Source organism: Sander vitreus, chromosome 3 (assembly GCF_031162955.1).
Source record: "Sander vitreus isolate 19-12246 chromosome 3, sanVit1, whole genome shotgun sequence".
NCBI lineage: Eukaryota > Metazoa > Chordata > Actinopteri > Perciformes > Percidae > Sander > Sander vitreus.
The window spans coordinates 7,890,036-7,916,594 of record NC_135857.1 but is presented as its reverse complement, the minus strand read 5'-3'; the positions used below and the strand labels follow the sequence as shown (position 1 = coordinate 7,916,594).

The window sequence follows — 26,559 nt, the reverse complement described above, 5'->3', positions numbered from 1 at the left end:
CCTGAATTACTTTTCATTTTGGCTTATGGCCTATTTATAATGCAGAATATGCTGTTTTTGGTGATATATATAACTTGGCAAGCTAATATGACATGATACAGAGCTGCTTTAAAATCGGCAAAGTATTCCTTTAGGTATAAAAATAAGCAATCCGTTACAAAATCAAGTAAATTCCTATACAAAAATAAACATGTTATGAAAAAAGCATGAAATTGGTTTTAAAAATGCCTCTGATTTTTAATATTGTATTTTGTATGTGAGCTACATGACTTTAATGCATTGTATTTCTTTAATCACAAACACCAATGTGATGTGCAGATCTCCAGCTCCAACGTTACAGACTTTACTCACCAAGAAAACGACCGTGTAGGGCAATTGTGCAAGCAGCTCATAACAACCCATAATTACGTTTGTTGTTAGGTTGTGAGGCTAGTAATTAGCCTATTACTGCCTATTAGCAAACGTGTAAGTGAGATGGCAAAGTATAACAGTGCCAAATTCCGCACAAAGAGGTAGCATTCATCATTTTAAGCTAATCCCTTATGTTTTACTAACCCTAAGTAGTTTTTTGGCCTAAACTGAACTAGTTTTGTTTTACAATGTTAACTATCTTAAAAACCTCGTCCATTCCGTTAAATAGAATGGTCACATGATTAAAATTTCCACCGCAGTCACTTGTTATGGTCCTATGTTTAAAACGGCCAATGTGCGACGTTTAAGTATGAGGAAGTGTTGAACAGCAGGTGGCTCTGACATCTCTGTTATCTCAGGATTTAATTCAAATGTCACTCAATTTAATTTACATTGAATATTGTAATACAGAATTAAAAGGATTATGTCAAGGTTTCAAGTTTCAATTTAATATTTAACATTATTTGTCCAACATTGTTTCTGGTTGGCCTGTCTTTGGTTTTGAATTTTGCCGGCCGCATGGAAATCAAATTTCAAATTCTCAGGTGTTTGTACGCTTTCAGTAGGAACCAATGGCCTTAGAGATGTGAGCTATATAGTAGAGATGTTCCGATACCGGTGTTTTAGGCTCTGATACCGCCTAAAACACTGGTATCGGTATTGGGAAGTACTGGAGTTTATGCACCGATCCGATACCACGTAACAAAGCCCTAAAGAAAATCTACATTAAAGTAGTTTATTTATGTTCTTTTTCCGTTATAACTGCAGAATAAAAGAAAGTTCTGGGACATTCATGTTTCACAAAGAGTTTAACCTGAGCCAGACCGACAACAAAGATACATCCATACAGGGATAGTAGTACACAGCTGTTAAAACATAATAAAATATATGACACACTGGTATCGGATCGGTACTCGGTATCGGCCGATACGCAAGTACAGGTATCAGAATTGGTATCGGGAAGCAAAAAATGGTATCGGGCCATCTCTACTATATAGTATATAACATAATATAATAATTCCTGTCTTCTTGTTTTCAAGGGAACTTGCACATTAAACTCCATCTGGATGTGAGATGAGCTCTTTGGAGGTGCTACTCTGCTCCCTGAGCTCCTTCCTCTTCAATTGGCTCTCCTTCAACTGCAGGAACACCCAGGTTATAATCATGTAGCTCAATGCCCTCCTGTGTGTCCGTCTGCTGCCCCCTGCTGGCCTGGAGAGACATGACAGCACACAATTAACCCCACATAGTGAATACAATAACTGCAGCAAGTTTGTGTGAAACAAGGGATTTTGGATGCAATTCAATTCAATTTTATCTATACTGTATAATCATAACATGAGTTATCTCAGGACACTTTACAGATAGAGTAGGTCTAGACCACACTCTTTAATTTACAAAGACCCAACATTCACCCCCCCCAAGAGCAGTTGTTCTTATTTTCTTCTATTAATGATGAGTAATAGGCTGCCCTGGCATTTCTGAGGGCCTTCCTATATGTTTTCAGACTGTCTTGCCAGTCTAAACGAGATTCTTCCAGATTGGTGGAACGCCATATACTTTCAAGTTTACGTGAGGTTTGTTTTAATTGGCGGGTTTGGGAGTTATACCAAAGTGCTAATTTCTTTTGTTTCATTATCTTCATTTTGAGAGGAGCAACAGAGTCTAAAGCTGTCCGTAGCACTCTCTACAAAATGATCAATTTGGTCAACTTAAGTTAACATAGGAGTCCTCTGTTATATGAAGGCATGGCACTGAATTAAATACTGTTAGAAGCACACTGTTAGAAGCCACAATTTAGCTATAGCACTATCAGATAGACATCTAGTGTAAAAACTTTTATCAAATGTCATAAAGTCAGGTTAGAAGAATTCAAAAGTTATTGAAGAATCTGTCTGATAATAGTCTGATAATAAAGGATTCTGTGGAAATACTTTTAAATCTTCAATTTCGATGCCATATGCTAGCACAAGGTCGAGGGTGTGGTTGAAACAGAGAGTGGGTTTATGCACACTGACTGAAACCAATTGAATCTAGTAGTGAGATAAACACAATACTAAGCCAACGTCGTTGTCAACGTCCACACGAATATTAAAATCACCTACAACAGTAACTTTGTCTGATCTAAAGCTATAGTGCGTAGTTTATGTTGCCCCCACGGCGCGTCCACATGATACAAGCCTTCGTTGATCACGCATGCAGAAGAGTTAATTATCTTCACTCAAGCTTCTGCGCGGGAAAGTCGCCGGACAACACAATCTTCTGAACATAGCCAATCCTGAGAAATACAGAAAAAGTTGTGTGGAGCTGATAGTCTTAATTATCTTTGTAGCAACTCATTTGGCAATGGCTTGAATGTAACGGACGTTCATTAATATAAAAAAGTTACGCACTAAAGCTTTAAGGACTAAACTTGATAAAAACTCAGAGAATTCAGATAAAAATTCAGAATACAGACCTGGAGTGTGGTACACAATAACAAATATAATTGGCTGTAATGTTATAATTTAGTTAATGTTTAGGATTAATTAATAGGCTTGAGTCAAAAATGGCTGCAAATCCCCCCTCCAGGTAATTTTCGTGGCTTTTTGGGGCCTTTATTTAAGAGGACATCTGCAGACAGGAAGAGAGAGGGGGAATGACATGCAGCAAAGGGCCGCGGGTCAGACTCAAACCCGGGCTGCTCCGGTAAGGACTGAGCCTTGGTACATGTGGCGCAGGCTCAAACAGGTGAGTTACCAGGGCACCCCAGAACATCAAGGCTTTTGAGAGGCATTTCATAGCATTACAAGTGACATGAACAGTTGTTTCAAGTAAAGCGATCATCATCGGGTAAGGTATTAAAAATCTAGGCCACCGTGCCAACTGATATTATTCTGGCCACCACAGCCACTGTATGCCACATGTTTATGGTGGTAATGTTTATTTGGTAAAACGGTCATCATGAAGAATTATCGCTCCATCTGTAAATGTTATAAATGTTATAATGTGTCTGTATAACATTATGTACATTTACTGTAATTCGGCATAATGACCATTTTCCCAAATAAACCATAACAATTAATATGCCCCTGTGCTTATCTAATAATATTATTTATTAACAATATTTCTTGTTTGTGGTGGTGATTTCCAAAATGCTCTGTTCATGGTTCTTAAATGTCTGTCGCTAACGGTTACTTGGCTGTGTGAACGCTGTTATGATGTGTTTACATAATATTTAGTTGGTTTAAAAAGTTGTCTTACACCCCTTAAAATGAAGAAGGCCTTGCAACCCCCAGGTTGGGGACCAGTTGTCTAAACAACAAGCATGTGTCCGTACCTTATAGTAGAAGTAAAAAGCAGCGTTCACCAACAGCAAAGTCAGCAGCAGGACAACCGCTCTGATGATAAAAGGCCTCGGATCTGATCAAACACATGGAGAGATCTCACATCACACAACATCATGAGTCCAACAGCTCCCATTTAACACAAACTGTAGGGACCTGAAATCTAAAATCACTTTAACATGGACACATATCGCTTACACCTATCACTCTTAGAAGTTAAAAAGCTAATAAGCAGGATTATAGCAGGGTTATTAAACATACTCTGTCCCTATATACATATATATGAATCTCACTTCTGTCATTTGACAGCTACACGGTTGAACCAGAAGTTGTTCTGGGCCTCTTGGTAAAGGCGGGAGCGAGGATCTCTGTGGGATCGCTGAGGAGCTATGAGCGAGGAAACAGGAGAGCAGCCTTCCTGGAAGCCGTGCCGCAGAAAGCCGTTGCTAGCTTCGCCCATAAAGCTTCACAAATTCACATGACACTTCAGAGGAAAGGACGTCTCATCATCCCTCTAAAAACACATTTCCTCATTTCCTCTCTCCTCGCATGATTTCCTCCCTCTCCCCCATGCTTCCTCGGTGGGAGGGACTAAGATGTGAGGAACGGAGGCATGTGAAGGAACTTTGGATGCATTTTATGGGAAGTGAGATTCAGTCATTGTGAGATCTAAGAGCACAAAGCTACAGTAGAGACTTAGTAACGTTAGAGAGGGAGTGACAGACTGTGGCTGTGAATCAAAAGAAGGATGTAAGAAACCGGTTGCTTATACCCTCTAAAATACTAGTGACAGCACTGTTTGGCTTAGTTATCAATGCCATTAGCATTAGCATTAACACTATTAGCCACGTCCCAATTGCTAAAACGCACATTGAGGAGCGAGGATCAAGGAGGTTCCCGGGAAGAGCTATAATCGAGGATACACTGATGTATCCTCTGCTTTGCCTGTTTTTACCTGTGGCATGTAAACAAAGAGGTGTGACACAGAGAGAGAGTGGAGAAGAGGGAGAGAGATAATATTGACTGGTCTGATCATATTAACATTCTGATTAATAGTGGGTGGGTGAAATAATACATTTACAAGGAATATATTTTTAACTTTATCTAAAGTTGAAGCTTTAGCTTTAGCTGCTGTCGGACAGCTTTAATAGTGTCCCCAGAGAGAAGCTTGAGAAACAGCAACTTAACTTCATAAGGATTATTTCAGAAGCTATAAAGGTGCAGTTCTGTTTCCTCGGTCAATTTTATAATTACAGTTAGTTTTGCTGCTGAAATGTCTGACGATATTAGCTGTAGTGATATTACTGGAAAAAGTTTACAAACAGCCTCTCTGACCATTTAAAGTAAAACATTATAGAAAACACTCAATACTTTATACAATACATAATTTAAAAAGCAACATAGCCTACAGGGAATGAAGAGTGGCAGTTAAATGTCCATGTGGACATGGAGACAATATTTCCAGTTCAGCAGGTAGGAAGGCAGTTCGGCAGACAGTTCAGCAATTTTCGGCAGGCAGTTCAGCAGGCAGTTCGGCAGCCTGACAGTTCCACAGGCAGTTTAGCAGTTTGACAGGCAGTTAGGCAGGCAGGTATGCATTTCGGTAGGCAGCTCGCCAAGGCAGATAAGCAGTTAAGCATTTCGGCAGGCAGGTATTTCTGTCATACATGATCCATAATTGTGTCATTGATGGGCTTACCTGAGCAGATGATATTCAGGATGGAGGAATAGGAATCTGACACCGCACACTCCCTCAGAGTAGATCCAGACTGAACACAGTCAGAGCTGATCATCCAAACAGAGCGTACTGAGGACTCTTTCCTCGGTCCTACAGAAACAGGAGACGGACAGCCCAGCTCTCTGCATGCAGCAGCTGCCACCTTAATGGTCCAGCCAGAGACAGTCACTGGTCTCCAGTCTCCCTGATGTTTCACCTCCAGTGATCCTGTACAGCGAGTGAGTCCTCCCACCAACCTGACTGATTCTGAACAGAAACAAGAGAGTCGTCCGCAAAAGAATAAAGTAAATTTGAACAGAAATGAACCAAATCAAAGCTGCTCCTTTTCTACCTGAGCAGGTGAGTCCAACAGCTTTTCCAGATGAGCAGGTGACTTTTCCATCTGAGCCTGAGCTTCTACAGTCCAGGAGAGCAGACTCATGGCCTCCACACTGGAACTCTTTGGTCCTCATTGGAGCCTCCACTTCGCCATAGAGCGCCCCCTGGAGGACTGAAGGAGCTCCACAGCCAAGCTCCCTACAGACCACCTCTGCATCCTGCTGGTCAAAGTCATCCTCACACACTGAGGACCACATCTGGGTAGACTGGTTAGTCTTCACCTCCAGTCTGCCTGAGCACAGACTGGTCCCATTCACCAGCCTGACAGAGTCTGGAGAGATGATAGAAGATCAAATAGAGAGACAAAAAAGGCACCAAACACAAAAAAGATGTCATGAAACAACAGCACAATTACAACATAAGTTCATCATTAACAACAGAACACATAGTTTATAACACCACAGACTGCAGCAATGTTATTTTTATTATTCTGTTCCTTCTGCTTAAAGGAGCATTCTGGTCGATTTCAACTCGTAGCTCTGTTGTTTGTAAATTTGGAGTTCTGTCAGTAGCGAGAAAAACGAAAACAATCAGTGTTGCCTACACCGTGTTATCCTCCTGCTACAGTTTGCACCAAGAAGGCTGAAACAGGGCAAGTTTTAAATGTGCTTTTAGCCTCTTAACATGTTCGAAATGTCATTACAAGTGCCTACCCATGTGAAGTGATTCCTCCCGAGTGAACACAGTGAATCTGACAGTTGATGGTAGGCAGTAGATGTGAACGAAATGCCTAAAAGTTGTGCTAATTCAGCTCTGTTTAGTTCCGGTTAGACTTAGGGACCATCTACAAACTACAACACTGAAAAGAGATGTAACAAAAATATTTATTAATTTAATGATTAAATAAGGTAGTGTCTCCAAACTTACCTAAATTATAACTTGTCTCCTGCTAGTTAGTAAGTTAGCACTTACTTTTAAAAAATAATGCCTATTTTTGAAGATATTTTTGTATCTCTTTTCGGTGTTGTAGTTTGTAGACGGTCCCGAAGCACTCGTCTCTCAACACCGGAACTAAACAGAGCTGAATCATAGACAGTTTATAAGAATGGACCAACAGATCCCGTTGCTCTGGACGGAGACCAGCGAAGGCCATTAGAAGCACTTTTCCGGTGATGGCTGAGCGTTACTGCGCAACTGAGAGAGACGACGTAAGATGTGACGTGAGCAACGTGTCTGAAAGTTGGAAGTCTTCTGGTAGCTGTGCCAAGAGAAATCTCAATCATTCCCAATCTTGCAGAGACGGAGAGCGTAGGTATATGTAAGGAGATAACATGGACACAGGCTAATTACTGCTAACTAAAATGCTAGTGAACATTAGTAATTAAACTTAAACAGCGAATGGAAGTCAAAACTTCCTGAGAGCTTCTCCTGTACTATATGGTAATTCCTCTACTATGCGACAGTAAGTTGCGTGGTTATGACACAATCGTTAGCCTATTTTTACAAAACGTCTACTACGGAGCAGTAACGTGCGGTACAAGGTAATGGAGCCTTTTATACATTGTCGTGTTTCTTTAGAAATAAACAATGGACAAATAGAGTCTTTAAACGCTTCAGATGTAAAGTTATTCGCTGTCAAAGTGACGTAAAAATAAAGGCAGTCAATGGAATGCTAACGTCGGGTGATCGCTTTGTAGCATCAAAATGCCGCCATAGGAGGTTCGAGCTCTGAACGAAGCTTACCCCCTTGAGCTGAATTAGCACAACTTTTATGTATTTCTTTCACATCTACTGCAGTCAGATTCACTGTGTTCACTCGGGAGGAATCACTTCACATGGGTAGGCACTTGTAATGACATTTCGAACATGTTAAGAGGCTAAAAGCACGTTTAAAACGTGCCCTGTTTCAGCCTTCTTGGTGCAAACTGTAGCAGGAGGATAACACGGTGTAGGCAACACCAATTGTTTTCGTTTTTCTCGCTACTGACAGAACTCCAAATTTACAAACAACAGAGCTACGAGTTGAAATCGACCAGAATGCTCCTTTAAGTACTCAACAATCTTTTCTCTCCACACAGATAAGTTCAAAAGTTTTCAGTCTTTCTTTTTTCTGAAAAGATCTGTAACCCAAAATAAAAATCAGTTTAGGAAATGATCCCTACAATCTAAAGGGGATAGGGGCTGGACTCTCCTTTTAAGGAGTTTCCCAGGGTGGAGGACTACGCTTGGGTGTGCAGATACTGACGAGCCCCAGGCTTAGCTGAGGTCCTCAAAGTTGGCAAGTAGGTCATTGGTGCGTATTATGCTGGCATCCAAAGAACCTGCTGGTGAAAGCCAGTGGCTCAGAAAGCTATCAAGTTGAAGGAGTCCTTTCAGACTGGTTTCAGACAGCAGACATAAACAGGTATGTTTCATATAGACAGATATATTTTGGTGCATTCAGCACCGAATTTACTAAGGGAGCAGCTCATCAGACTCCATTATGGCTGAGGGAGACAGTCTGCTGCAATTCTAGCTGGTGCAAGTGTGTGTGTGTGTGTGTGTGTGTGTGTGTGTGTGTGTGTGTGTGTGTGTGTGTGTGTGTGTGTGTGTGTGTGTGTGTGTGTGTGTGTGTGTGTGTGTGTGTGTGTGTCAACCTGAGTACATTACTGCATAGATGATGTCATAGATTATGTCACTGATGGGCTAGTCAGGATCAACAAAAGTACATTTTCAGGATAAAGCCTGACATCTGGCACGTGAAGTCAGGCCCCTTCCACTCTCTGTGTGTTGCCGTTCTCAAAATGCCTTCGCTAGGGTAAACAACAACAAACTTGCTAGCAGGCTTCACGCTGAAAATGGCAAGAAAACTTTAATCTTGCAACAAGACAGGCCTGGTTGGTTCTTTCGGAGAATGACTGTAAAGATTTACAAAGAATATGTTTACAGCGTTTACTCTCTAATTGGGAGGTTTTGGGATCAATTGGTAGGATTGCTGTGGACAAAGTACACACGGCAATACACTGGTAAGAGCTAATGAGGTTTAACCATGTATCCAGCTAATTTAAAAAGCTCACTTTACTGTATTGTGTGACAGTTAACTACATTTAATATTGTATGTGACAATTTATTTTGCGGGGTGCAAATGTTCCACCAAAACAAGGTCCTTCCCGAGACTATTTTGCAGAGCCACCGTCACTACTTAGCGCCGCCCAAGAATATTGTGATTTGTTTATATAAATGCAAACAAGCCAGTGTTTTTCTTCTATCCCAGAATGTATGTGTGATGTAGCCAGACATTACTCCACAGTGTTGTGGACATAGGTCTGGCAATGTGAGACTAAGGATGGGCTGACCTGAGCAGGTGAGATCCAGGATGTAGGAAGAGGAAACTAAAGCTGCACACTCCCTCAGAGCAGATCCAGACTGAACACAGTCAGACCAGATCCTCCACACAGATCTGATCGAGGACTTTTTTCTCTGTCCTACAGAAACAGCAGAGCCACAGCCCAACTCTCTGCAGGCGACAGCTGCTGTCTTTAGGGTCCAGATAGAGTTAAAGTCAGACACTTGTCTCCAGTCTCCCTGATGTTTCACCTCCAGTGTTCCTGCACAGCGGCTGACTCCTCCCACCAACCTGACTGGTTCTGAACAGAAACAAGAGTGTCATCAGTAAAAGAATAAAGTGAATTTCATTAGAACAGAAATGAACCAAATCAAAGCTGCTCCTCTTCAACCTGAGCAGGTGAGTCCAACAGCTTTTCCAGGTGAGCGGGTGACGTTTCCATCTGAGCCTGAGCTTCTACAGTCCAGGAGAGCAGACTCATGGCCTCCACACTGGAACTCTTTGGTCCTCATTGGAGCCTTCACTTCGCCATAGAGCGCCCCCTGGAGGACTGAAGGAGCTCCACAGCCAAGCTCCCTACAGACCACCTCTGCATCCTGCTGGTCAAAGTCATCCTCACACACTGAGGACCACATCTGGGTAGACTGGTTAGTCTTCACCTCCAGTCTGCCTGAGCACAGACTGGTCCCATTCACCAGCCTGACAGAGTCTGGAGAGATGATAGAAGATCAAATAGAGAGACAAAAAAGGCACCAAACACAAAATAAAAAGACATCATGAAACAACAGTTCAGTGATTCAAACTGGACTCAGCACAGTTCCAAAATAAGTTCATCATTAACAACAAAACATATCCTTACATCTGCACAGATTGCATAAATGTGACCATCACATTTACATTTATACCATGGTCTGGGTGAGTACTCGATTCTGATTGGCTGCAGGGTGTCTATAAAAAAAACTCATAGGACACCTACTAAAGGAGTTTCGGTGAAACAGACTGTTTACCGTTCAAAATTAAAGTGCTACATTAAAAGAAAATGAAAATGGGAATTGATAGCGGACTATGTAATTATCTCCCATTGCTAAGGGTAAGCAAGTCATATCTAAGGTTCGTCCTATTTACTGGAGCAGTGAATGTTTGCATTGCATAAGAACCTTATGGGATGGGAATGACTTCTCCAGGTATTAGTAAAACCCTCAGGCGTAACCAGGGAAATGGAGTTATTGTTAGGAAAAACTTTAGATTTCGATTGTAAAGCAAATTTAAATATTAATAATGGTTAAAAAAATTTATTTGGCACGTGACCATGGATACATTGTCAGGTATTATTGAAATTCGGCGGAGGCAACCGTCCTCCCAGTCGTCCATTATTACCTGACAATGAACACTTTGTTGGGCATTAACCGTTAATACTTAATACACTAACAATTCATTTCCATTTTTGAACACTTTCAACGTGTTTTTAAACAATAACACGGCTTAATCATCTGCATATTTCTCTATTCTGTTCCTTCTGCTTAAGTACTCCACAATCTTTTCTCTCCACTCAGACAAGTTTAAAAGTGTTCACTATTTCTTGTTTTTCTTCGAAGATCTGTAAACCAGAATAAAAATTGGTTTAGAAAATGATCCCTAAAATCTAAAAGGGATATGGGCTGGACTCTCCTTTTAAGAAGGGTGAAGGACGCCACGTGGGAGTGTAGATAGTGACAGGCACTGAAGGAGTCCTTTCAGGCTGGTTGCTGGTTGGCCTAGGGGACAGACAGGTATGTTTCATATAAACAGATATATATTTCAGCTTCTAATTTTCTTTCTCCATTATGGCTGACGGAGACAGTCTGCTGCAATTCTAGCTGGTGCAAGTGTGTGTGTGTCAACCTGAGTACATTACTACATAGATAATGTCATAGATGATGTCACTGATGTCTGGATAGTCTGGATCAACAAAGGTACATTTTCAGGATAAAGCCTAACATCTGGCATGTGATTTCAGCCCCCCCACCCCCATTCTCAAAATGCCCTTGCTAGGGGAAACAAGACATTTTGAGCTAGCAGGCTTCACGCAGAAAATGACCGATCGGCAGCAAGGCAGGCCTGCTTGATTCTTTCGGGGAATAATTGTAAAGATTTACAAAGAATATGTTTACAGCATTTGCTATCTAACTGGGACAATTTGGGATCGTTTAGTGGAATTGCTGTCATAGATGATGTCACTGATGGGCTTACCTGAGCAGGTGAGATTCAGGAGGTAGTCCGAGAAATGTGATGTTGCACATTCACTCAGAGCAGATCCTGACTCAACACAGTAAGACCTGATCTCCCACACAGATCTGTATGAGGAATCTTTTCTCCGTCTAACAGAAAGAGCAGATCCACAGTCCAACTTTTTGCAGACAACAGCAGCTGTCCTCAGGGTCCAGACAGAGTCAAGGTCATTCACTGGTCTCCATTCTTCATGATGTTTCAGCTCCAGTTTTCCTGTGCAGTCTCCGCCCACCAACCTGACAGACTCTGAACAGAAACAAGAAAGTAATCAGTAAAAGAATGTAACTGCTGATTCTGCCATAATGATTCTTTATTGTGTCTCTACTTACCTTCTGAGTTGTGTTTTCTTTCAGCCTGGAGTTCTGAGAAGAAAGTCAGAAGGTAAACATCTGTATAAACAATCTGTATATAGACAGAACAAACTTTCTCAGGTTGTTCTGTAGAGAATCTTCTAGCAGCTCAGAAACACCTCAGTGAACTCAGTGAGATGAACAGTACTTTCTACTCCTTACATTTTACAAAATTGGCTCGTTACTTTAGTTTCAAATAATTTGCTGCAAATTGTGCCAACCGAAACACCACGAACTGCTGGCTTTCAAGCACACATAGGGGTAAATGCATCTTTTTGTTGTTATCAAAAGCTATTTGTTGTTTGTTTCAGTAACTTCATTAAGTTTACTTTAATGATCAGTTACATTTGTGCTCCTGCTAGCAACGACGACGCCTTGGTTCGCTAGCATTTAGTTAAGTTACCCGAGTAACGTTAAGGTTAGCGAGCGTTCAGTTTATTTGAAAATAATCTAATACTAGCTGATACAATATCTGCATGTATAGCTTTATATTAAAAACAAATTCAGTAACTTGATTTAGTGTAACAGTGCTGTAAGTAATGTTAACATTACTTAATGCCGTTCTTGTTTTCTAGACCACTTAAGTTAACGATAACGTTGCTTGGTCTTGTCTCAAATCGACTTTATTTTGGGCTAATGTTAACGTTAATGTCTCAAACCTCTCAGACGTAAGTTAGAGGACTCATGTTTGAATTCTCACAGAATCACAATTCATATCTTGCACATATCTTGCTGCTCAGTCAGAATCTTATTAACCTGGAGTCCCAGTCTCTGTCACAATAATCATATATGTGATGTGTTAGGCCTATTGGCAGACATCCATTTAAAATGTAGGCAATGGCATATAAAGAGCCTTTTTTCCATGTCCACTGAAATTTCTTAGCTTGCACTCTAGTAACATTTGTGTGGTCCAGGTAGCTTTGCATAAAAAATGGTTGTCATTCGCAAGGCTACTTTTACTTTTATACTTTAAGTACATTTCCAAGCCTGTACTTTGTTACTTTTACTTGAGTAAAGAAGTTAAATCAGTACTTCTACTTTTACCAGAGTATTTTTTAACACAAGTATCTGTACTTCTACTTGAGTACAGGAAGTGAGTACTTTTGCCATCTCTGCAAATGAACAGAGCTACAGCCGGATGATGACGGCCAGGTGAGTGGGTGAGCAGGCAGAATGGAGGGAGGCACTGTTATGCTGCGTTCCAGGCAACCCGTAACTCGTGTTTTCACAACCTTCTACCTCGTGAAAGTGCCCTGGAATGGCAGTCAAACCCGTAACTTACTACCCGTGAACTCGTACCAGATCGTTGTACTCCCAGTTACAGTTTTGACGTCACACACACATAAACAACAATGTCGAGCCCTGTTGATGCTGTACAGACTCCGGTGATGAAATAGAAATAAATATACATACGTAAATAGGCAACGTAAAGTAATTCCGCACATTGTAATCAATCTTTGACACTTGTGGCTACGCTACATCACAGTTCCAGTTAGAGCAGGTCTAGAGAAAACTGTAATTTAAAGACACCCAACAATTCCCCCACTTAGTACGGCGGTGACGAGAAAAAACTTCCTTTGAACAGGCAGAAACCTCGAACAGAATATAAGTGTTTATAATAGCATCATAAACACATTTATTGTTGGATTATAAGACATTTAAAAGCAATTGTTAACAAATTATAGACTGCTTAAGAACATAAATAAAACCTTATGAGTTTCTTATAAATGTTTATCATAGCATTACAAACAATTTTTTTGAGTTTAACTAACTTACCTACAGTATTATGTCATTGTTAAATCTTTTCTAAGCTTCTGTGTTGCTTTATTAAGAATAACACTTACTTTATTATGCAATATACAGTTACAGCAACTATTCCAGTTGAAGCTACCGGATATAAAGCCAAAACAATGCCTTATTAAGGTTAACAAACCCTTTAATATGCGCTTGTGTTGTGTGTGTGAACAAAGCCAGCAGGATAACTAACAACATCATCTTTGAGACATTAGCCTCAGGTCCTGGTGATTGTTAGTAGTAGTAGAAATGATTGGAAAGATGAATGTAGGCCAGTTTATCGGAGATTGACTACAGCTGGCCTTTGCAATTGCAGGCATAAAGAGATTCTCAAGTTTTAATGAACAATGCATGGTTATTATTAAACATACACAATTTCTGTACTTTTAGATTTTCACAGTAATATATTTAATAACTTCTGGTAGGTGAAATCAAAGACTGTATCCATAATTTTGTTCATTTTATTAAGTTATAATAGCCATGCAAAAGCATCAAACCGCATGTTAAGGCACTAATTATCTGGAGAGGGACACCCACCCCCCAGTTAAGATTATCCAACTCGCCTTTTCAGTGTGCAATGCACGCGCCCATGTATTGTATGGCGTGTGTGTGTGTGTGTGTGTGTGTGTGTGTGTGTGTGTGTGTGTGTGTGTGTGTGTGAGCTTCTGATTTGAAGATTCAACAGAAATGATTGAATAACATGTAGTCTTTAAAGCACAGTCCTACCTATCATTAGTGGGTGGATTTCCTCTTTTTTAAATCTGTAAAGTGTCTTTGAGTGTTGTAAAAAAGCACTACATAAATAAAATGCATTATTATTATTATTATTATTATTATTATTATTATTATTATTATTCCTTATTACCTGAGCTCCACAGCAGCAGCAGCAGCAACAGGTGACCCATGTTCATGTGGACTGTCTCTCTGCGTCTCCGTCTGTCTTCCTGCCTGTCGGCTCTCTGCTCTTATAATCCTGTGTGCCATCCTCAGTGTATATCTGCATACAGAAAGAGGTGGAGCTTTATTTATGAATACATTTTACTTACTTTGGTTGAACATAAGATAAGAATTAGGCCTGCCCCTCTAAAAACACAAACGTGCATGCAGACAGTGTCAGTAGTTCCTCTTTGTTTCATCAGTTAGTGGTTTGAGGTATTTGTTTGCAACATGTGAAAATGTTGTCACATTTACAAAAACTAAAATTCTTTATGTGCAGGTCATTTTTGTATTGGGATCTATGTTTCAGATAATGGGTAATAGAAAAACATCCACTGTAAATGATGGCTGTCAATTTACAGCAGGGTTTTAATAGTATTAACCTGTTATTGGTAAATGCAGCACTTTACTATCAATACAAAAAAAAAAAATCCTCTCACCAGAGCGGCGACCTAAGGCACACAAGCAAAACTATTAACATAGGGTTAAGGTTTTTCCCGTTTAGGTAGGGGTGAACAGATCTCGACAGGGAAACAGAGCTCAATACAGAAGGGGCAATGTCAGCCTGACAAGGGAGCAATGAACCAGGGGGAAGTTTCTTAGAGACAATCTTTAGGGGAATGTTCTTGGGGGAAAGCCAAACTTTCTGACCTCGTTCGTACGCAGGAGCTGGTGGTGCCCGATGGTGATCAGCTATGCGGCGGTTACCCTCCGAAGAGCGGAGCAGAGCTGCCTGGGTGTCCTTCTAGACCTTGCAGCATTGTTGCTTTAGGGGACAAGGAAAAGGGAACCTTAACAGCGGTGAGTTGTGTGAGAGGGAATGACACCTTACTGTAGGCCATGATTAAGCGTTTGTAAAAGTTTGTAAAGCCCAGGAAGAATTAAAGCTGCTTACCAGAACTGAGGACCAGCTGCCCTGCCACTGTTTTTATTTTCTCTGGATCCAATGTCATTAGTTGGCTAGTTTCTGATCTAAAAAATTGCCCTCGGCACCTGAATCGATCAAAGCAAAAATAGACAGGGCCAACTGAGACGAACACAAGGTGCCTTGGAGTTACATAAGAGACAGATCAGAGGTGGGAATATCATTAAGGCTCGCCAATATCCCCACAGCTACTGGAAAGCCCGGTGTTTTGGGCAGGCGGCGAGAAAATGACCTTTTCCTCTACAACATCGGCCCTTACCGGATCTTCTCATACGAGATCGCTTTGCCAGAGTTAGATAGGCTTGGCCCAATTCTATGGGTTCCTGTTCTGAGGCGGTAGTAGAGTTTAGATTCTCTGCCAAGCCCGAGCCCAAACTTGACGATATTTCCGGCCACTATCCTCAGGGCGGGCCGGGCCGGGCCCTTGATCAAGCATTTGTGTTTTTTTAATCATTACTTTATTAGCCTAATTGGGTGGGGAGAAAGCTATGCCTCTCCAGCTTCTCCCGTAGCTCTGGGTGTATGTCCTGCACTGACTTGAGTGGGAGGTAAACTGTGCTAAAATGTGTCTCCCCCATCTGTAGCACTGTCTTCGATAATTGCGCAACCAGGGCAGATTGTTTCAGATATCTCACGAGTCCTTCAGCAGCAGATATGGTCTCTCATATCCGGCGCGTTGTCGGCCAGTGCGTCGGCATGCAGATCGTGGCGAAGGACAGTATTAATTAGGTGATCGAGACAAGAAAGTCTCCTATATGGTTCCAGGGCGTTGATTATGTTGCTGCCTTGATCTGTTACCCACACTATTTGGCTGAGGGAGCTATAGGTTGAGTTTTTTTTTTTTTTAACGTTTCTTCATTCGGATCCATTTGCGATCCATTCCATTAAGAATAAACAAACAGCGCAGTTTAGCATGCTTCGTCCTTGTTGCATTATTCATTAAGATAATTCTAAACAGATTTCTGATTCTGCTTTAGTGTTTCTAATATTTTACAAGAAGGCAAAAAATGTGAGCAGCTGACAGACAGCGAGTGACGGAGAGGGCGGACCCTGATGAGGGGGAGATTTATGCTGCGTGCATGCCACCTGGGAATAACAGGCACCGCCCCAGTGATTACGTTGTTTTTCCGACTGCCAGCGTTCACATGGTCGGGATGCGTGTTCTTCTTCTTCTGTTATATTGGCGTTTGGCATAACAACTTGTTGCATGACTGCCACCAACGGTTGGCCGTAGCCTAGAGCATCAGGTGTGTGAAAACATGGAGGCCACAATAACAAAGGATTTGCTGCTGTTTTCTTATACGAGCATAGAAACAGCACGTGGACAGGTGTTTGTTTGTGTTATCTGCAGGACAACTAACGGGAAAGGACACGGATAAGGTGTAGTTTTTTTATATATCATATTTATGAATAATTTGAAACATGTTATGTCTGTGTATGTTTCTTGGCAGAGGCCTTTATCCACAATAAACAGTTTATTGTCATTGAAATATGTTCAGTGAACCAAAGTCGCCTACATCAAAAGTCAGTTGTCAACAACACATCACCAACTGGGAAACTTGGTTAGCAAAATCCAGCCTGAGTTTCCCACCTCTGATTCCCACAGGAAGTGACGTGAATGGTGACGCTTTCACTCTGAAAAATGTTTTTCCGATGTCTATGAACCAAGGGGGTAAGCGTCTCCTCGGAACGCGTAGCTCCTATGGCGCCATTTTGATGCTAATAAGCCATCACCTCCCGTTAGCATTCCATTGACCGACATTCATTTTGGCGTCACTTTGACAGCGAATAACTTTACATCTGAAGCGTTTAAAGACTTTATTTGTCCATTGTTTATTTCTAAAGAAACACAACAATGTATAAAAGGCTCCATTACCTTACACTCACGTTACGGCTCCGTTGTAGACGTTTTTGTAAAAATAGGCTAACGATTGTGTCATAACCACGCGACTTACTGTTGCATAGTAGAGGAATTACCGTATAGTACAGGAGAAGCTCTCAGGCAGTTTTGACTTCCATTCGCTGTTTAAGTTTAATTACTAATGTTAGCTAGCATTTTAGTTAGCAATTATTAGCCTGTGCCTATGTTATCTCCTTATACATACCTACGCTCTCCGACTCTGTAAGATTGGGAATGTTCGCGATTTCTCTTGGAACAGCTACCAGAAGACTTACAACTTTTCAGACAGGTTGCTCACGTCACATCTACGTCTTCGAGCTCAGTTGGCGGCTGCGCAGTAACGCTCAGCCATCACCGGAAAAGTGCTTCTAATATCCTTCACTGGTCTCCGTCTAGAGCAACGGGATCTGTTGGTCCAGTTTATATACTGTCTATGCTATGAACGCAGCATAAGATGTGTTGTCACGCGCACTGACGAGCGATGTATGGTCTTAAAGGAACACGCCGACTTATGGAGACTTTAGCTTATTCACCGTATCCCCCAGAGTTAGATAGGTCCATACATACCCTTCTCATCTCAAATCACTCCGCCCAAGTAGCAGAAGTAGCAGTGCTTCGCCTTCTGAGAATATAGTTCAGAGTATGTATACGGTTTGAAGATGTCTGTGTCTCATGTGACCTTGTTATTTGTACACGCTGTGACTATACAAATCACAACATGTAAATAGGAAAAACGTTGGCGTTATTTTGTCACTTATTGGGAGCAGTAGACTATTGGAGCCGGTTACCTTCAGGATCTGTGCTAAGCTAGACTAGCGGTGGGTGCGTCAGACAGAGTTACGACACACATGGAGATGAGAAGGGTATGTATCGACTTGTCTAACTCTGGGGGATACGTTGAATAAGACAAAGTCCCAATAAGTCGGCGTGTTCCTTTAATAGGTTATGAATTTCAATGTTATCATTCATTAAATCATAAATAAGTCTGTAAATGGTGTGCAATGTTGAAATTGGAAGCGAACCGAGACCCCCGTTTTTAAGTGGACCAGAGTTTGGTTGTTTGGTCCGCACCAGAGTTCGAATGAGCTTTTACACCACCACAAACAAACCGGACTATCCCACGAATGTAAAAAAGGGACCAAACTGCTCCGGTGTGAAAGCAACCCTAATACTACTACAATATATAACATGAGGCTGGGTAAACACCATGGAGCATGGTAATAAGAACCCACTGCACCTGCTTTATTCTCTGGAGAATGGCTCTGGATCTGGGAAATACAGCTCTCTCTGTGGAGGTCTGTGGAGGGTTTGTGTGTTTTTTTTTGTTTTTTTTTTGTAAGCCATTATTCAGTTTTATTGTATATGTTCACTGGTTCATTTACATATTAGTAGTCTATTATTACTAATGTTATCCAGACATTTCAAAAGACATGACATCAGTGGCAGATTTGACTCAACATAAGATTAAGGTCTGCCGCTCTAAAAACACAAACTTACCAGCAGGCAGTGCAAATAGTTCCTTTTTGTTTAATCAGTTAGTGGTTTGAGGTATTTGTATGCAACGTGTGAAAACGTTTTCACGTTTACAAAACTGTGTACTCTTTATGTGCAGGTCATGTTGTAATAGTATCTTCAGTAGTTTCAGAATAATGGGTTTCACAAAAAGTAGATACAGTATGAGCATATTTTGTTATCCCCATATGATTTTAAAATCATCTATGTGTTTTCTGAACTACTTATTCTGTTCATGGTTACAGGCATGTTTACATCAAGACCCAGAGAAAACATGTATTGATATATACTGATAGTATTACAATTAAGTTGTTATTTCAGGTAACGGGACTAGAGAAAATAAAAATGAGCATTCATTTATCATTACATTTTTAGTCTTGATGTCCAGTAAACAAAGTTTGATAATGTCAGATAACAAGTAAAGTTAAAACTGTCATCCAATGATAAAATAGCACCCATACCACTAATTCATCACGCTTCTGCAAACCTTCACTACAGTCAAATCTCAATCCTTATTACTATCAAACATCAATAATGAATGATTCATTTATAGTGTTCAATATATATTTAAACGGACTTCCAAAGTTCACAATTCAGGATACATCCATAAATAATCATCAAGAGGAAGATTATGGCTCAAATGTAAATAAAAAGAATAACATCCATCACTCATACAAAATGTAAAATGAAGTTTATAAATTTGCCTTTGATTGACATTTCACAGAACGCTGTTCACCAGAGAAAATGACAGTGGCTTTAATCAAACTTACCCTGATGTGCCAACGCCACAAATCTGTGATCAAACTTCTGAGAAGAGTTTGTTAAAATATTCGTAATTTGAAATAGTAAAATAGATAGTTATACTTTGTATAAAAAAAATAAAATCATCCTTAACCCTTAAGTTAAATTCTGTATTTCTATCCGACGGCCTTTATCCGACCCACTGCAACTTAATGAAAAACGCACGCAAATAGACAAAACACAAGCAAATTAAGAAAACATCTTCATTAATTTGACAACACAGGCGCAGCATTTAGCAAATGCACTGCAAATACACACAACACAGCCAATTACACAAACGCTCTGCAAATATAGAAACGATGCAAAAAGAAAAGCACGCAACCCCCGAAAAAAAGCATGCATCCAGTTTACACAATAGAAGTTCTCCAGGCCTCCACGGGGAGCGCTAAGGGACTGTTCGTTATTTATTTCAGGGGCCACCGGAGGAATTTGGGGATCTTTGGTCAAAATACACCTGACCCTCCCTTCCCCAGCAATACATTTTGGATGACCTTCTGAAATGATATGAAAAAAAAAAGAGATGGCCCGATACAATTTTTTGCTTCCTGATACCGATTCCAATACCTGAACTCACGTATCGGCTGATACCGAGTACCGATCTGATACCAGTGTGTCATATAGTTTATTATGTTTTAACAACTTTATACTACTATCCCTGTATTGATGTGATATGATTTCTACTGTTACTGGTATCAGTATTGGGTCATCTCTAAAAAAAAAAAGAAAAAAGGGATAACCCTACCCAAAAATGTATTGATGTCTTCTGTACTGATTTATGCTTGGCAAAGCCATGCAGATAGCCATTGTTTTTTTTACAGCCATCATGCATATGACTAAATCTCTGCATTCTCATCTTACGCATCCCACTCCTCTGTTATGGTGTGGTGGCCATTTCAGTAGATTTACTCACTAACATTGTTGTGGAAACACAATAAGCATGGAAACTAAATGCACACTTCATGCATCACTGCAATACTTCAAATACTAAGTTACTCCTCTAGTAAACCAGTATTCACATGAAATAAAACAATAAAACACTGAGACCATTCAGCAAAGCACACTGGGTAATAAGACATTCAACACTGGTTGCTATGGACTCGTCACTAGGCTTCCTCAGTCATTGTATATTTTAGCATAAGTAAAGCTGCCAAAGCTGAACATTATCCAAAACTCCATTTCTCAGACGAGCGTCAATTCGGGAGCTTGCATGCTAAGGATATTTGAGTCGGTTATGGCTGCAGCCTGGAGACCACCCGTCTCATGCCTTCCCGGCTTGGTGCAGTCCACAAGCTTTGACTTTTCAAAATAAAAGCTTGCATCTGGTCCGTTATGTTTTCGTACGGTGTTTTGGATGTTTTCTGAAATTAACAGTACGGTAATCATGCTAATGAATACAATTATTTTTTCATCAGATTTCTTAGTTACAACACGATTGAGCTAGCAATGCAGTTTTGTGTTTATATGTGCAAGCGGGATTTATTCAGTTTGGGAAATCCCACGGTCTCTAAAGCTACAGTTCAAATTGTCTGGCTGATTAAACAGGGAGGGATCCATCTGCTAGCGATAGTGGCCGAGACTGAGAGAGCTACATGGAGCTACATGGATAAATATGCACCAAACAAGCCACTTTGAAATGTTGCTGTTCTCATGAATACAAAAGTTGGGTGACCCTCCCCCTAGACAAAACTAATTGGATGACCCTCCCCTCAACAAAGAATAAAAAGACATGACCCTCCCCTATTTTCCTCTGGTGGTCCATTCCATAAATATCGAACGGTCCCTAAGTGCTAACAGCTTGATTTTCGACCCCAGAGAGAGAGAGAGAGAGAGAGAGAGAGAGAGAGAGAGAGAGAGAGAGAGAGAGAGAGAGAGAGAGAGAGAGAGAGGGAGGGAGAGGGAGACAGAGGGGGAGAGAGAGAGAGGGAGGGAGGGAGAGAGAGAGAGAGAGAGAGAGAGAGAGAGAGCCAGGGCCATGGCCTGGGCACGTTGGGAATCGGTGTGCAACTGCTTTGAGATCATAGACTTTAAATATTAAGTCGATGTTTGAGAAATATTTTCTCTCGTATGGTGGGTGTGTCTCTAGTTTGTTGGCTCAGGTCACAGGTGATACCCAATCAGCAGAGACATGTCTGTAAACTCGTGGTAATAAAAAGGCAGAGAGTTCTCTCTTCTCAAATCAAGCTGTTCCACTTCACGCTCTCCCTAGAGGCCTGGAGAACTTCCGTTCTTTGTTTTCGGGGGTTGTGTGCTTTTCTTTTTGCATCGTTTCTGTATTTGCAGTGCGTTTGTGTAATTGGTTGTGTTGTGTGTATATGCAGCGTGTTTGCTAAATGCTTGCTGCGCATGTGTTGTCAAATGAATGCAGATGTTTCCTTAATTTGCTTGTGTTTTGTCTATTTGCGTGTGTTTCCTAACGTTGCAGTTCATTTGCCCCTGTTGGCCACCGTACCTTTGTGCTCTCAAAAGATTGACAATAGTGTTGTTTGGCAGTACTTTCAGTCAAAAGAATGCGACTCAAGTTCAATTTGCAATGCCGATTTGTCTCGTGGTGGCAAGGACCCTAACAAATGAAAAATACGTACACTGCTGTGGACTTTGTTTACTTCATTAATGTGTCAACTGTGTTAATGGACTGAGGATGGGAGTAGGATCAGAGTAGGATTCAGTATTCGGTTTCGGATTCGGCAGAATCTTAACCAATGGATTCGGTGCATCCCTAGTTTAGAGCGAATAAACTAGACTCCGCAAAGCGTAGTTTCATCAAAGGTTGACGTTACGCATGGTTGTAGTTAGCAAACCGGCTAGCTAAATCAAAGAGTTTAGAAGCTAAGTTCTTTGGCTAAATGGAGAGAGGTAGCATTGTACAAGTTGGCCACCTGTGCAGAATACAGGGTTGTGGCAGAGACATTTGTTGTCAGCGAGACAACTGTTCACCGCTGTGTATACTCGGTGTGCAGGGCCATACGATTCAAGCTGTCAATTTAGTCGGCGTGGCTAAGGCACAGGCAATAGCGCACCGCAACTCCACTACGCACCTTGTGCGACAAGTGTACGGCGCACTGGATGGGACCCATATCCCGATCCTTCCCCCATCCGATGGATACCTGGACTATAGTCATGTGAGTTACATGTTCGCTACATCACAACTTATTCAGCAAAGCTGTTTCCATCTCCCATTTCGCGCATTCACTCTTTTTCGAAAAAGGCAACAAAAAAAAAAACAGTTTTGTCGAATTTTGCCGTTTCCATCAACATTTTCTAATGCGATACTTCAAAATGCGCATACAAATATGTTGATAGAAACATGACTTATGACAAACTTCCACCAAGAAAATTTTAAAACGGATGGAAGGCTTATTTTTGTATTCATATGTAAAGTTGTATGTCATGTTTAACACACAACAGATGGTAACACTTTATTTAAAATAAATAAATAAAGGAAGGAATTCCTGGATGAATCTTCTCTACATCTCTTAATCAACACATGGAATGGTTCCACAACAAACATCAAGTTCATCTGCAGACCTGCTGGCTTATTGTAACATTAGAGACTTATGACCCTTTTTGCTTATTTCTACACAGCTCTAATAAGCCAAAGGGATTTTTTCACAGTAGACATGTTGAGTGGTCACAACAGGAACAGTACAGGATGTGTTACTGATAACATTAACATGGCCGTGTTCTTCAAGTGTCCCAGTAAGCAGAGATGTAACTAAGTACATTTACCGCAGTACTGCACTTAAGTCCAAATGTTGAGGTACTTGTATTTACTACTTTTCTTCTTTTCATGCCACTTTCTACTTCTACTACGCTACATTTCAGTGGGAAATATTGTACTTTTTTTACTCCACAACATTAATCTGACAGCTTTAGTTACTAGTTACTTTACACATCAAGATTTCTGCACACAAAACACATGTATTTTATAAAATCTGATGTTTTATTATAAATGAAACTAGCCAACAATATAAGGGCCTACAAGTCCAGCTGAGATGATTAGACCGTTAAACACACAACTGTTTGGATCCTTTCCACTTTCTAAAATGGGAGGATTTTTCTGCATTGAGTACTTTTACTTTTAATACTTTAACTACATTTTCTGATAATACTTACTTAAGTAACATTTTCAATGCAGGACTTTTAGTTGTAACAGGTATTAGTACTTTTACTTACTGAAGTAAAGGATCTGAATACTTCTTCCACCACTGCCAGTAAGCCATGGCAGTGTGACAGTGAGCCTTCTTCCATTTGATTATCCATACATCAAAATGTCTTCTGTGAAAAACAGCTATCAAGTCTCGAGGAATTTCTCTTCTCCATCAAGTTGACTGAATGAGTGAAAGAAACCCTGTTAGTTTACTGTATCTATTGTGCTCTATTGACTGCTGGGATTGATGGTCCTCGCTCCTCTCCTCCAGGTGGAGGCGCTGTAGGACAAACAAACAACTGTTTTTTGAAGGTTTCCATGGAGACAAGAAAGTAAGCAGTGATGAAGCTGCTGTAACATATTGTTACATTGTTGTTGAGCGTGTGTGTTGTCCCAGCAGTGTAAAAATATTACTCAGACTGCACTACAGCGTTTATTCACACAGGCGTCGGGCCCGGGGGGGCTCTGACCTGCTCCGTCTCCGACCTTTTTCTTCTCTTTTTATTGACAAAATGCATTATACAAAGAATCGGGTAAACATCAATAGCGCATACACATCGAGTGTAAATTCTTATGAATATATGATTGAAAAACACACAACGTAATACAAATGTATTTGTACAAACAATAAAATAACAGACTCATAAACAATTTAAAACGAGGTAGGCTACAGTCATGTGAAAAATAAAATTGACTAAAAAGAGGAATAAAAAAAATCATCTTTAAGAAATTGATCTTAATGCCTTATTTTTTTTAAAATTAGGAAAAATCCAACCTTTAAGGACACCAATTTTCTTTGTGAATGAATAATGTATCGTAAATAAATAAATGTTCTTCCTTAAAATACAGGGGGCATAAGTAAGTACACCCCTATGTTAAATTCCCATAGAGGCAGGCAGGTTTTTATTTTTAAAGGCCAGTTATTTCATGGATCCAGGATAATATGCATCCTGATAATGTTCCCTTGGCCTTTGGAATTAAAATAGCCTAACATCATCACATACCTTCACCATACTTAGAGATCGGCATGGAGTACTTTCCATAAAATCATCTCTCATTGCAAATCAAACCAGCTATTAGGCTAACTGAAATAAAACCATGAGGAGTACCAACTCCTGCCCTCCGGGAGGCGCTATAGGGTCCCAGACTGCAGAAAGAAAAAATATAAACAGTCATTTGTTCCTCTGTCAATATCTCTGCTGAATCAACAAAGGAGGGCAAAGAAGTGATAGTTCCCCCCCCCACTTTCACTTTCATCTATATATTTATGGCTATTTAAGACCACTCTTGCAGGGCAGGGCCCCCCTCATATTAATTAAGTATCTATTTATGTTTTATTGATGCCTCTATGTTTTTAGCTCTTTGATTTTAGGTTGTTGTGTTGTAATTGTTGGAGCTTGTATTGCTATCTATCTATCTATCTATCTATCTGCTCCTCAGATCTCTGCAGGGTAAATCCAGACAGCTTTTCTCTCACATGACTATTTTGCAGTGGCTCTGTGCCAAGTTTAGCACCGCCCGTGACGATTGAGATTGGTTTAAAGAAATGCCAATAAACCAGAGAACGTTTTCCTCCCATCCCCGAATGCTATGTGGACTAGCCAGACCCTCCTTCAGCGCGCTTTGGAGAAGGGTCTGGCAAAGTGAGACTAGTTATATGTAAACATAAATTCACATTTAGTCAGAGGTTTTAAGGAAAAAAGCTCTACAGTTTCCACAAGTTTAATACTTTTTTTTGTTGTTTAACAATCTAAATGAGTTGAGTGGAGATTTTAGTTCTATGAGAAAAGGTATAAAATAAGGAAATTAATTAGAAAATGTTTGCTTGTGAATATAAAATTTGGCATATACTGTAGAATGATGAGATTAATTAGATACTCAAGAGCACAATTTCCTGAATTATCATAGAAACAGATTATATCTTTAAGGTTAGAGGAGTACACGAAGTTAGTGGGTTCTAAAAAAGTAAGACTCAAAATCTGTCCAAAATCTTTTGGATATTTCAGAATAAAAACAAAAGGTGAGAAATTGTTTCAATATTCTATTTACAAAATGTGCTGGAAATCCGTCTCCGAACCTGGGCCGGTGCACCCCCACAAATTAGATGTCATCAGGGGAAAGCTCCAGCGGCATCTAGTGACCAAAATACAACCTACAGCTGCAGAGTCGAAGGCTACTTGTGGAAAACTGACAGATCCACTCACAAAGCATTAATATTTTACGACTTCTACTGTCGCTTTGATGGACAATGGGTCGGTCCTGACACCATCCCCCGCGACACCGCCCAACAGCTCCAGCTACAGTGCATCACCTCCACCTCCCCCCACCTTAAAGGTCCCCCCCTCCACCTCTCCACCCACCTCAGTGACGACTCTCTCCATCAATGAGGAAGACGTCAACAGGCTGTTCAGGAGACAGAACCCCAGGAAAGCTGCTGGACCGGATGCTGTCTCCCCATCCAGCTTGAAGCACTGCACTGACCAGCTGTCTCCAGTGTTCACAGACATTTTCAACACCTCACTTGAGACATGTCACGTGCCAGCCTGTTTCAAGACCTCAACAATCATCCCTGTTCCCAAGAAGCCAAGGACCACAGGACTTAATGACTTCAGACCCGTCGCCCTGACCTCTGTGGTTATGAAGTCCTTTGAGCGCCTTGTGCTTTCTCACCTCAAAGCCATCACTGACCCCCTCCTGGAGTCCACAACCCCCTTGCAGTTTGCCTACAGAGCCAATAGGTCTGTAGACGATGCAGTCAACCTGGCCCTACACTACATCCTCCGGCACCTGGACTCCGCAGGAACCTAC

General features: G+C 40.8%; 1 protein-coding gene across 1 annotated transcript; it reads right to left on the bottom strand.

The window, feature by feature from the left end:
- Positions 1-1,207: 1,207 nt before the first annotated feature.
- Positions 1,208-14,498, bottom strand: LOC144515213 (scavenger receptor cysteine-rich type 1 protein M130-like). The gene is made up of 9 exons (XM_078245849.1): positions 14,396-14,498; positions 11,716-11,748; positions 11,348-11,632; positions 9,510-9,827; positions 9,129-9,419; positions 5,807-6,124; positions 5,437-5,721; positions 3,731-3,813; positions 1,208-1,623 (listed from the first exon to the last, which is right to left on the bottom strand). Exons 1-9 carry the CDS (start codon positions 14,439-14,441, stop codon positions 1,504-1,506), a joined length of 1,779 nt encoding a protein of 592 aa, XP_078101975.1. The 5' UTR covers positions 14,442-14,498; the 3' UTR covers positions 1,208-1,503.
- Between the last annotated feature and the right edge of the window lie 12,061 nt (positions 14,499-26,559).